Source organism: Protobothrops mucrosquamatus, unplaced genomic scaffold, assembly GCF_001527695.2.
Source record: "Protobothrops mucrosquamatus isolate PMUCROS unplaced genomic scaffold, P.Mucros_1.0 scaffold1196, whole genome shotgun sequence".
Classification (NCBI taxonomy): Eukaryota; Metazoa; Chordata; class Lepidosauria; order Squamata; family Viperidae; genus Protobothrops; species Protobothrops mucrosquamatus.
The window spans coordinates 218505-229886 of record NW_015387408.1 but is presented as its reverse complement, the minus strand read 5'-3'; the positions used below and the strand labels follow the sequence as shown (position 1 = coordinate 229886).

At 47.9% G+C, this 11382-nt stretch overlaps 1 protein-coding gene across 1 annotated transcript in view; it reads right to left on the bottom strand.

The window, feature by feature from the left end:
- LOC107291838 (solute carrier family 2, facilitated glucose transporter member 11-like) overlaps positions 1–10631 on the bottom strand; it is a 29517-nt gene extending 18886 nt beyond the window's left edge. The window contains exons 1-10 of the mRNA XM_029285023.1: positions 10596–10631; positions 9704–9802; positions 7894–8054; positions 7175–7299; positions 6242–6371; positions 6018–6166; positions 3775–3965; positions 1866–1976; positions 1185–1286; positions 735–741 (exon numbers count right to left, since the gene is read on the bottom strand). Of these exons, the coding sequence (XP_029140856.1) occupies positions 735–741; positions 1185–1286; positions 1866–1976; positions 3775–3965; positions 6018–6166; positions 6242–6371; positions 7175–7299; positions 7894–8054; positions 9704–9802; positions 10596–10631 (1111 nt within the window). The remainder of the gene's footprint in view (positions 1–734; positions 742–1184; positions 1287–1865; positions 1977–3774; positions 3966–6017; positions 6167–6241; positions 6372–7174; positions 7300–7893; positions 8055–9703; positions 9803–10595) is intronic.
- Positions 10632–11382: the final 751 nt, after the last annotated feature.

Below are 11382 nucleotides of genomic sequence, written 5' to 3'. Positions count from 1 at the left end.
CTTTGCAGAAGCCCCTCCCCAGCATGGGGCTCTCTGGTCAATGCATCCTTCTCAGAAAACAGGAGGCTTCACCAAGCAAGGCCAGGCTTCCTTGTCTGGAAGAAGGTTCAAATGGTGGACAGGCGCTGCCTGCACTCCCACCATTGCTGCAGGAGTCCTCCTTCCCATCGGCAGCCCAGGCAGCTGTATTCAGTCTCATCAAGAGACTGATTGGAAGAGTTGGTCAAAAGTCTTAGATGGAACGCTGCAAACTCAGAAAGGCCATTAGGCCATCAAATCTGACACCCTATTCTGGGCAGGAATCCAAAGTCAAGCATCCCAGAGTGATGAAGTGGTATGTGGGAAAGTTTTTGGGAGAAGGGATGCTGCCTCAGGAAAGGTCAGAGAAGAGAGGGCACGGTCCAGAGCTGCCTAGCAGTGGGTGGAGAAGAGACCCAGGAGGGACTCTCCTTAAGTTCTTTGGCAGTAAGTGTGCTGGCAGGACAACTCTTGTTAATGTAACCTTACAATAAAGTTGAGTTAGTTAATGTGGCTGTGTTTCCTGTTTGGTCTACCTTGCAAGGTTGGCAATAGCCAGCTTTCCAGCCTTCTCCCATAACTATGACCCCAAACATTCCAATAAATACAGCAGGGAATGCCTGGAAAAAGAGAGAAATGGGGGGTTCTGAAATACCCAAGTCAAAGCCTGGATCTAAATCCCACTGAGATGCTGTGGGGTGAAGTAGTGGGCCAACCTGCCTCCTGATGCAGAAGATTTAAAGTGAAGGTACAATTGAAATTAGAGGGTTTTCTTTTTGGCTTAATGGACAAACAAATCGAGTCATTTCATGGACCTTTGCTTTTACATGTGAGAATGGCACTGAGACCTTTAAATGCCCCAAAGTGGAAGGGTACACTGGAAGAATGGATGGTGAAGCTGGTGGAATTGACAGAGATGGCAAAATTTTATTTCTGCTTGGAAGCCATTACTGGACTTTTTCCAAGAAACTGAAAGAAGATTTTAGGATTTGATCATTAGAATTATACGGGACTATCAAAATAATGTAGACAAATATTCACCATAAAGTGAAGAGACTGAATTTCCCTTGATGGCACTAAGCTTTCATTTCCTATAGGGGATGAGGCTAACTAGGCTGCCTGCTCTGCCAAAACAGAGAATTTCCAGAAAAAGCTTTTCTTCTCACCTGCAGAAAAAGAGTCCCTGTGAGGAAGAAGAGCACCAAGGCCATCGACCCACAGCCTTTCCACAGCAGTGGCCTTCGTCCATACCGTTCAATGGCAAATATCTGAAGAGGAGAAATAAGGGAACGTGCCAGTGTCAGGGAAACATGGGTGGATTTCCTGACATCTGAATTCAAATAATAGGTATCAAGCAGAACCTTTATATTCAAATTCAAAACAATAGAAATGACATTTTGGTCCTTTTTTCCTTTTTGAGAATTGTAGACCCAGCACCTCTGGTCTCTCAACCCCATGGAATTGCATGGTCAAATTGGTCCTTGTGGGAGTCTGATGGCTCCAGTTGGCTTGACAGCCCAATCCAGATTGGGATTTAGCCCAGGAGCGTGTGCCTCCCCCTCCAAGGGGTCCGAGGGTGCCAGGCCTGCCAGGATGTCAAACGTCAGGGGACCTAGGCTGGCCAAAGGCTTTGCTGAACCTAGCAGGCAGCCCAAAGTGGTCCTGGTGAGAGTTTGGGCTTGCAATCTCATGCTCTAAGCAGGGATGCAGGCTGTGCCTCTGGGGAATCATGGAGGACGGTGTGGGAAGAATAGTGACTGACGCAGAAGAAGATTCATAATAGCAACATAACACTGGAAGAGAAGGGAGGTTTTCAGAATAAAATGGACTATTTAGAAAGGTCTTACACAGAGGAAAGACGAGAAGAGCTCAGAGAAGCCGATGCCCAGGCAGACATAGGGGATAAGTCTCTCTTCTAAACCTGCATTGTGAAGCACTTCAAAAGCATAGAAATAAACCTAAGTAGGAAAAAGGAGATGCTCATAGTTGCCAAGAAGCAGTAAAGACCTGCCCCTGCCCCAGAAGCTCAGTGCTACGGTCCCTTGTGAAGGTCTGCATTTAGCAGTGGCTGCTGTCATTTTCTGCCCACCTCCACCCCCAATTTGCTCACAAGACTCTACAGCAGTGGTTCTCAACCTGTGGGTCGGGACCCCATTTGGGGTCAATCGACCATTTCATGGGGGTCGCCAAGCAAGGCTGTCTGCCATTTTTTTTGCCCACCATTTTTTCCCCTTTTCCGGCAGGTGCCTTACCTCCCTTGGGCTGGGCCAGCTGGTGGTCAGTCTGCTCCATCTCTGCCGCTTGCCAGCTACGCCTCGGCAGGCACAGGGGGCGGAACCACGCATGCGTGGTGCTCCCGGGCAGGGAAAGTCCTCGACTTACGACCGGTTGGGTAGTCCTCGACTTACGACCGGTTTAGTCCTCGACTTACGATCGGTTTAGTCCTCGACTTACAACTGGTTGGGGTCGCGGCATTAAAAAGGTTGAGAACCACTGCTCTACAGAGAGGGCTGCGACTGGCCCACTCCTCCTGGAAGCAGCAGCTCAAACTCTCAGACTGTAGGGGTGGCGGGTGGGAGGAAATTGGGGGGGGGAGCAGCTGAAGGGCAAATGTGCCAAAGCTGGCCAAGCTTGTAACCCGAGACTGGTCCTCCTTCCTACAGGGCACTGTTGTTGTGCCTGCAGATCCCTGCTACCCTCCGAGATGGCTGGTGGGCAAAAGACCCTTTGCCTCCCCAGACCAATATGCCAGGCTCTCGCAACATGGGGGCTGGCTTAAAAGAAGTGGCATTTCCCCCTCTTAAAATCCTTGAATGACAAAAATTAAATAATTAAATAAAAGTGTTGAATTGTCCCCCAGTGAGTTGGCCGCAGCAAGTTGGCCATGGCAAATCATCCCATTCTGCAGCAGTTCTGCCTCAGGGCTAACAAAGTTGGTTCCCCCCCCCCCAAAGTCTCCTTCTCTTCTTGCAAGGATTTCAAGAGGAGAAAATGCCACTTCTTTTAAGCCAGCTCCCATGTTGCAAGATCTTGGCATATTGGTCTGGCCAACTTGCCTCGGCCAACTCACTGGGGGACAATTCAACACTTTTATTTAATTATTTAATTTTTGTCATTCACATTTCATTTTGTTTCTCCTTTTGCATCCTTTCTTTAATGATTCTATTCTGTTTATTTGATACTTTGTAACTTTTGTTCCATGGCAAGTTGTCCCACGGCGAGTTGGCCGCAGCAAGTTGGTAGTGGTAAATTGGCCACAGCAAGTGGATTGTGGTGAGTTGTTCTAGGCTTGAACCGCTGGAGGGCAGCCCAGGAGATGAGCGGGAGAAGGCCTTGTGTTGCGCTGAGACAAAACCATGGACTCCAGGGTGAAAAACAAGAGAGGGACTGTGTAGTTGGGCTTTTGCCCAAAGTGGGGCCTGGAGGAATGCCTGGCTCAGAAGGACCTCTCCAGCCTCTTGCTGTTCCTCCAGTCTTGATCAAGATGGCATGCTGGTGGCAACAGGATTTGTGAAATTTTGGGAATGCCCTGCTGTCGTTCTGCCTTCCTAATTTATTTTTTGTGTTAACCTTTCCATATTATAACCCCAGTTTGTCTCCCTCCAGATGTTGTCATCTGTTTCCCTAGCCTGATTAGCCACCCAGGCCCCCTTCTTTAAGGAGCTTTGCTGGAGAAGCCTGGCAGTTTCTAGGCTGCAGGCACCAGCTGGTTCTCCCTCCGTTCTGGGGAGATTGTGTGAGGAAGGGACACTTAACTGCATTGATGCCACAGAGCTGCACAGTGACAATGACAGCCATCAGGATGATCAGTTGCTGGCGAAGCGATGCATCATAGAGCAACTGTCCTGGCCAAAGCACTTTGCTTCTTTGCCCTCCTGGGGCCATTTCTTTCTTCAGCTCACCAAGCTCTTCCTGGTGATCCCCTTGGCCCCACAGCTGGTTCATTGCTGGGGAAGCAGAAAAGATGCTAGGTCACAAAGATTAGTCAAGTTGTTTCTGGGCAGCAGCACCCTTTTCCCCACAGCCAGAAAAGCCTTACAGGCCACGAGAGCCACAGAGAAGCAGTTCTCATCCTTGCAGGCAGCTGCCCCAACCTCTAAGGCAGGAGTGTCAAACTGGCGGCCCACGGGCCGGATGCATCACACACAGGCCACGCCCACCCAGCTCCACAAAGGCAAAAAACATCATGCTACATCACGATATGTCACGTGATACGATCAGGTTTGACACCCGTGCTCTAAGTGGTCCCTGGGAAAGGAGCCCACGGAGGGGGGGAGCTGGCCTCATAATGCACTGGCTTGTTCCTATAGCTCAGTGTTTCTCCCCCTCAGCAACTTTATGATTTGGGGCTAAGGAATTCTGAGAGTTGAAATCTTTAAGTTGCTGGAGTTGAGACACCCTGCTCTAGCTCACAGCTTGCTAAGGAATGGGCTCGTTGGATAGAAAAACAAAAATGTTTGAACTGCCTGATTCTCTGGTCTTATGGCTTATGGACTTATGCACTGGGAGATTTCACCTGTCTTCCCTGTCTTCCCATGGACCCGCCTTAGCAGAGGACAGATGTTCAATCTGTTTTTTGTCTTGGGCCAGTGGCATGTGATCTGGAGATATTAATATCTATCTCTCATCATGATTAGATCACTCCCTGATGGCTTTGTAGTTCTCCACACTGGTCTCTGATGTAGGAGCCTGGAAACACTCCTTTGGTCCACTTTAGGTACCTAAAGGACCATACTGGGTGTCAGAACCTATTCTTACACTGGGGGGGGGATCCATTTCATTCCTTTCTATTTCTTACTGAGGGTTCTGCCATTCTCCTGAAGGGGAGGGGGGAAGGCTCTGAGGTTTGTTTCTCTGCTTTGCTACAATGTATCCTTTCCACTATTCCTACATACTTGCTCTTTGAACTGTCTCTCCCTTGATGTCAACCTGGAGTGAGAAAGGAATGTGCCTCCGACTATCTGGCTTATCTATCACTGCAGAAGGGAAGGTGCGAAGACCCAACAACCTCATCACAAGCATGGGAATGACTCCATTATCAGCTCCTTTCCCACAGCAGACTTAACACCTGAGGATTGGCCCATTCAAACTGACTGGATGAACTATTGGGGTGGGGTTTGCTTGGGACTCCTTTAACCTATTGATCTGAACGGGAAACCCTCAGATCCTGCTTATTATGCCTGCTATCAGCTTCTCCTAATAAAAGTTCCTTTTGGGAAGAAACTGTTCCAAGAATCCTGCTTTCTTGGGATGAGGTTTTGAAGTGGGCTCTGACACTGGGTTTCAAAAGGACCTTGGGATTGTTCTTGAGGGTCTCGTACTATGAATGAGGCCTTAGTTGTTGCTTGGAATGATGGTGGACAACAGCACCCCTGTACCACATTATTCCCGGGTGGCCTGTTCATAGATCTTGTGGTGCATCCCGGTTTTTAGAAAAGTTCCAGGAAATGAAGCCTCCAAAAAGGCTCCTCAAGGAGTACATCAGATAAAACACATGTAAGGACCTCTCTTAAGGATAATCCTGTGGTAGTAAGAACATCAATCACTGCAATTTTTCTGTTCTTATGACAGCCACAGATTGCAGGCCAGCAGGTCTGTCCAAGATCATCCAGATGAGGGAAGGGCCAGATGAGGGAAGGGATTATTGAAGGATTATGTTCCATAACTGTCCTCTCATTCTGCTCATTCACATTGAGCAGAATTCTTCTAAGTACCTCCCAAATATATTTAGCCAAATAAGCTGCTCTTGTTGCCTTTCCCTTCAACATTCAGATAACGTTCTTGTGGCACAGCACATTCCGGACCCTTCCAAAGAAGCACTAGATAATGACAATGAAGACGATGATGGTGATGATGCAGAGATTGGCAGAGAAGCTGAAGTCTCCGCCACCTCCAGCTCCTCAATCCTGGCCAGTCAAAGGTTTGGACAACACATTTGCCAAGACCGGCCCCACCCTGGTCATTCTGTGGTGAGACCAATCTTTCTAAGGACAACTCACCTTTCAGGCAGCCTTCCTCATCTCCCTCCTGGATTAAGAGATAAGGAGGAGATTCAGGGAAGAAGGGCAAGAGGAGCAGCTGGAGGAAGGCCGCCACACCAGGAAAGGCCAGCAGCAGCGGCCAGGACAGATCGGTTCCCAGGAGCTCCCTGGAGAATAGGAGAATGGAGGTTGGGGGTGGAGGAGCAGCCCCCTCCCTCTTTCCTCGTCTGCTCCTTCTGTACCTGAGTCCCAAGATTTGGCCCAAGCATTTCCCCAGAGACCAAAAGAATCCAGAGGTAGCATTTGCAAGTCCTCTCCATTTCTTGGGGGAGATTTCTCCAATGTACTGAGAATGAATGGCCAGGCAGAAGCCTAGAAGGAAGGGAAGGAGAAAGGAAGGACCATCAGAAACTACTGAAATTTGAAATAATCACACAGTCACGGGAGCAGAGTTGTTTGCTGACTTAGGCAGATGGCAAGAGCTGCATCAGATCACCAGGGCACCCCGAAGTTTTTCAGTGGAGAGTCCAGAGAGTGCTCATGTCACAAGTTTTAACTTTAATGCATGAATTGGGAATGTCTAGTCTAAAGAAAAGAACTGAGAGGGGCATGATAGAAGTATTCCAGTATTTGAGAGGTTGCCACAAAGAAGAGGGGGGTCAACCTATTTTCCAAAGCACCAGAGGGCAGGACAAGAAACAATGGTGGGGAACTGACCAAAGAGAGAAGCAACCTGGAATTAAGGAGAAACTTCCTAACAGTGAAGACAATTAACCAGTGGAACAGCTTGCCTCCAGACGTTGTGGGTGCTTCATCACTGGAGGTTTTCAAGAAGAGATTGGACAGCCACTTGTCTGAAATGATATAGGGTCTCCTGCTTTAGTAGGGGGTTGGACTAGAATACCTCCAATGTCCCTTTCAACTCTATTATTCTGTACGTTGGAAGGACAGAAGAGCCCTGGTGGATGCAGCCAATGGCCCTCTTCTTCCAAAGGCTGACCAGCTATTGTCCCCCATGAGAATCAGTGGATGTGGGCACAGCAACAGCAGCCTTCTCTCTTGGGGTTCCCTGGCAAGCTGGCTGTCATGTGGCAGGAGACTGACTTTGGGCCCCTGGGCTTTTTCCAGAGAATATCCAAAGCCACATTAAAGCCGAGTCTTCTAAGGCTTCTTACCAGCACTTATCCCGTAAGCAAATCGTCCAAGCAGAACCATTTCAAAGCACTTGGCTCTCTTGCTGCAGACCATGACTAGGGAAGTCAGGATGACCAGGAGGTCTGTGCTCAGCTGGCATTTCTTTCTGGGGCCCAAAAAAGGGGTAGGAAAGAAAATTAGCCACCTCCCTGCCTTGGGCTGCCTTGCCTACAAGCCTGGTTCATGGGGCTGGCTCCATCCACTGCTCCCACCAAGCCCTGGACCCCCAGGGACCACCTGCTGGGAAGGCCTCCTGCCAGCAGACCGGGAAAGTTGCCTGCCCGTCTAAAAGCGACAGGGAGTTAAATCACAAGTGTGGGAGAACAAGGTTTAAGAGTGAATCAGGGTGACTTTCTAAAACAGAGGCAGCATCCCAGATACCAACAGGGCCAACGGTCCTGTGGAAACATGAACAGTTCAAGAAACATCCCCTTTTTAAATCCCTTTTGCATTTGTATTTGAATAAGCCCATTGATTTCCTATATTTATTAGACCAAAAGAAAGTTTATAAAACAACTTCAAGCTTCTGAGTTTCAAGAGGCCTGCAGCTGTTTTGTGGCTCTCCTGTTGGCTTTTGGCTCCCCTGTTTCTTCTGGACCAGCAGCCTGGCAGTTTCTTTTGCAACTGGTTGATGCATTTGTTTCTCAGCAATGCCCCAAGGAGGCTGCCAGGTTTCTGGCATCTTGTAGGGCACACCTACTTCCCGTATTTCATGGTCAGGAATCCGCTGCAGAGACATCCCAGCAGGCCTCCTATTCCATAGACAGACACAGCAAATGACCACAGGAAGAGCAGCGTCTTTTCACTGAGGGGGGCTCCAGAGCGCTCCAGCCAGGTTTCATTCATAAACCTCTTGATGTACTGAGAACAGAGGGAAGAAGAGATGTCAGCCAAAATGGTGATGATGGTGATGGGGATTCTTTTCCAGGCTAAATTACTGTTGAATTCCTCAGCAGAACAGGAAGCTTTTTGCCCCCCAAAGCTGTGGCTGACTGCATTGCACACCAAGCCTACAAGCAAGTCCTGCAACGTGAAAGTGTCTGAGCAAGCCCTGCTTTACTCTTTGCAGATAAAGTGAACCTAATTCCAGCAATGGCAGGAGGGGGGTAGACCTAAATGGTCCTTGTAATATTTTTAAGCAATACACATCCATAGTAACAGGTACTATTTTTAAAAAAGAAAAACCTACGGTACCATCTGCCATAATAAACAATCCCTTTGAAAAGGAATTTGTAGCATTTCAGTATGAGGCCCAAAACCCATGAAAATGTCAAACTTGAGGCTGGAGAGTTGGCCTGACTATTGGGCTATTGATGCATTGGTTATATGGCCAATGCATATCATCAATGGTGCTGGACACTTAGTTTGTGCAGCCTACATTATTGCTGCTGTTGTTGCTTTTAACCAGGAATATCTCAACTGTCAGGTGGTTGGTTAGGATGTGAGAGCCTAAGTCCCAGCCTCATGGGCAGGTGGGTTTTGGTCTGCTTCCTTTTGATGGGCACATATCCTCAAGTCCATTTGGGCTTGGCTGCAAGAGAGACAAGGCATCTGGCTTGCACAGAACAGGCCTATCTGCCCAGAATGTATTTATGTATTTATTTAGCCAAAGCACTACTGCTGTTGGAGGAGATTGATTGATTCATGTGGAAAATAAATGAATAAAATCTTGGCTGGCAGCTGAAGTGGGTGGGATGAAGCAAGGTCCACATCCATGCAAGTTCTGGCCTGATTGATGTGTATCGTTTGCAGAGAAAGTGTTCTGGCTGAGCAGTCAATGGAACTTCATGGAGGAGCCCCATGAAGTGGGAGGGAGCCACTGATTTGCACCCGGTTGGCAGATGAGCTTCTCATGGCAAAAACAAAGATTAAAAATCATCTGGCTGACTTAGATAGCCCATAATAGGGAGCAGGGAAGCTGAGGTTTGGAGGCAGGGCAGCTTTTCTGCCAGATCACAGCCTGGAAAAATGCACACTATCCAGCCGTGAGGAAGAGCCCAAGTGGCCCTGCTTGAAGCACCCGGGGCTTAGGACCAACTCCATCCTAGAGTTAAGGAAAGGGCAGGCTGTGGAAGTAAATTCAAAGGGAAGCAGACCAATCCTGCCCCTTCACTTCCTGACTATTTATTTCTCTCCTGACTGGGGGGTTGCCCAGCACTTTGGCTGTGACCTATCAGGGTAAGCTGCTAATTGAAAGCTATCCTGGCCTTAGAGTTCACTTTATCCTATCAGCCAAATACATCGATTAATATGGAGATGAAGGGCTTGCAATCCACTTTAACTTGCTTTCTGTCTTCATTTGACTTCATCTGACTTAGAATGACTCCACTCAACACACAGAAAGGGAGCTGTCTTAGTGCATAGCAGTGGATTGTGGACACACATATGGTGGTCTTCTGGGTCCAGAAAAGATAGGAAGCAGCCTTGGACGAATCCTAACCCTAACCCTGATGGGTGCTATCTGGCACAGGGGTCTCTGCCTCCCAACCCACCAACAAGATATCTCTTACCACAGAGGGGTAACTGATCACAGAAATCTGGTAGCCAACGACAAGGTTCCCACCAATCCCCAGGACAAGGATCATTTGAAAGAACTTCTGGTAATGACCCTGTAGGGAGAGCAAAGCACAGATAAGAACCAGAACAAAAGTTGCCCCCAGTCAGCCTCTTTCAGAAGGTCTTCCAACCTTGGGAAACCCTAAAAATATATTCTGGGGTGGGGAGAGAACATAGGGGGATTCTGGGCTAGAGAATCCCAAGTTCTGTGATTAGGAGGAATCATGTTCAGAAGTTGCTTAGAATTGTTTTCCATGGCAGGAAACATGATGGGTCATTAAATATAATATCATAATTAATAATTATAATCATTAATATCATAATGATGATGGATCATTAAAGAGAGATCCAACCTAGAACTAAGGAGAAATTTCCTGATAGTGAAAACAATTAACCAATGAGCAGCTTCCCTCCAGAAGCTGTGGGCACTCCATCACTGGAGGTTTTCAAGAGGAGACTGGACAGTCATTTGTCCAAAATAGTATGGGATCTCCTGCCATAGATAGAGGATTGGACTGGAAGATCCCTTCCAACCCTATTATTCTGTGTTCTATGTTCTATGGGTTTTGATGATTATGGCTTATAATTACAATTATTTTTGAAGTGAATGATTGAGTAGCAGGAAGGGCCTACAAGAGAGAAGAAGGGTAACAACTATACCAAGGTAGAATGGGTCCATAGGACAAGAGAACCAAGTAGGATGGTGGGTAAATGGCAGCTAGACTCTCTTAGAAGCAACCAAACAACCATGAGGCCATCCGCAGCATGTTGGGTAAAGCCACAGAGCCTCACAGGAATGTGCCATCCTGGCCCTGGAGCCAGACGGTGATCCAGAGGTGGACTTACTGGTGCAGGATGGGATAGTAAACTTTTGTGCTCCATGTCCCTCAGCCACAGACTACCACATTTACTGCCTGCTTACTTACCAGGTTGGAGAAGAGCCCTTGCATCCTCCTGTAATTCCTCTTCACTCAGGAGCTTTGAGTGAGGAAGGCCAGCTGGTTTTCATTCCACTGAGCCTTGGAAACCATGAGAGCAGAGTGATCATTAACCCTGCCTGTTTCTGTTCTTCCTGCCCATTGGGCAAGACAAGATTGTTGGATAATTCATCCATTAATATATGCAGAATAAAAAAGTGGAATGCTTGATGGCAGAAAGTTGAAACTCATCTAGGCATGAAATCCAAATCTACCAGCCTACCCCCAGGCTTGCGAGGCCAGTGCTCCTGCTATGCTTTTTGGTTCTAATTTGTTGGAAATCTAAACCTCTTTTGATTCCTCACCACCTCATGTCCTACTGACCTTTAGGGGGCAGCTGAAGAGGGGATTTCCACTGTGCCCCTTCTGTGTCTCCAAACGTCACCTTCTTCCACCTTTCTTCCCAGGCTCATGCATGGACACACTCTCCAGCACTCTCTTCCTTGGGGGACGGGGTGGCCAAACCCTATTATATATTTGCTGTAAATAAAACTCCTTCCTGTTCTAGATATAAAATCTGCTCACTAATCCTTGCCAATTTGGTTCAGGAAAGCTCACAGCTCCAAAATACTCTCCTGCCTGAATGTACAATATGGATTCCAGTTCACGAGAAGGCAGAGAACATTAGGGCTGTCCTAGAAGCAAACCAGGTCATA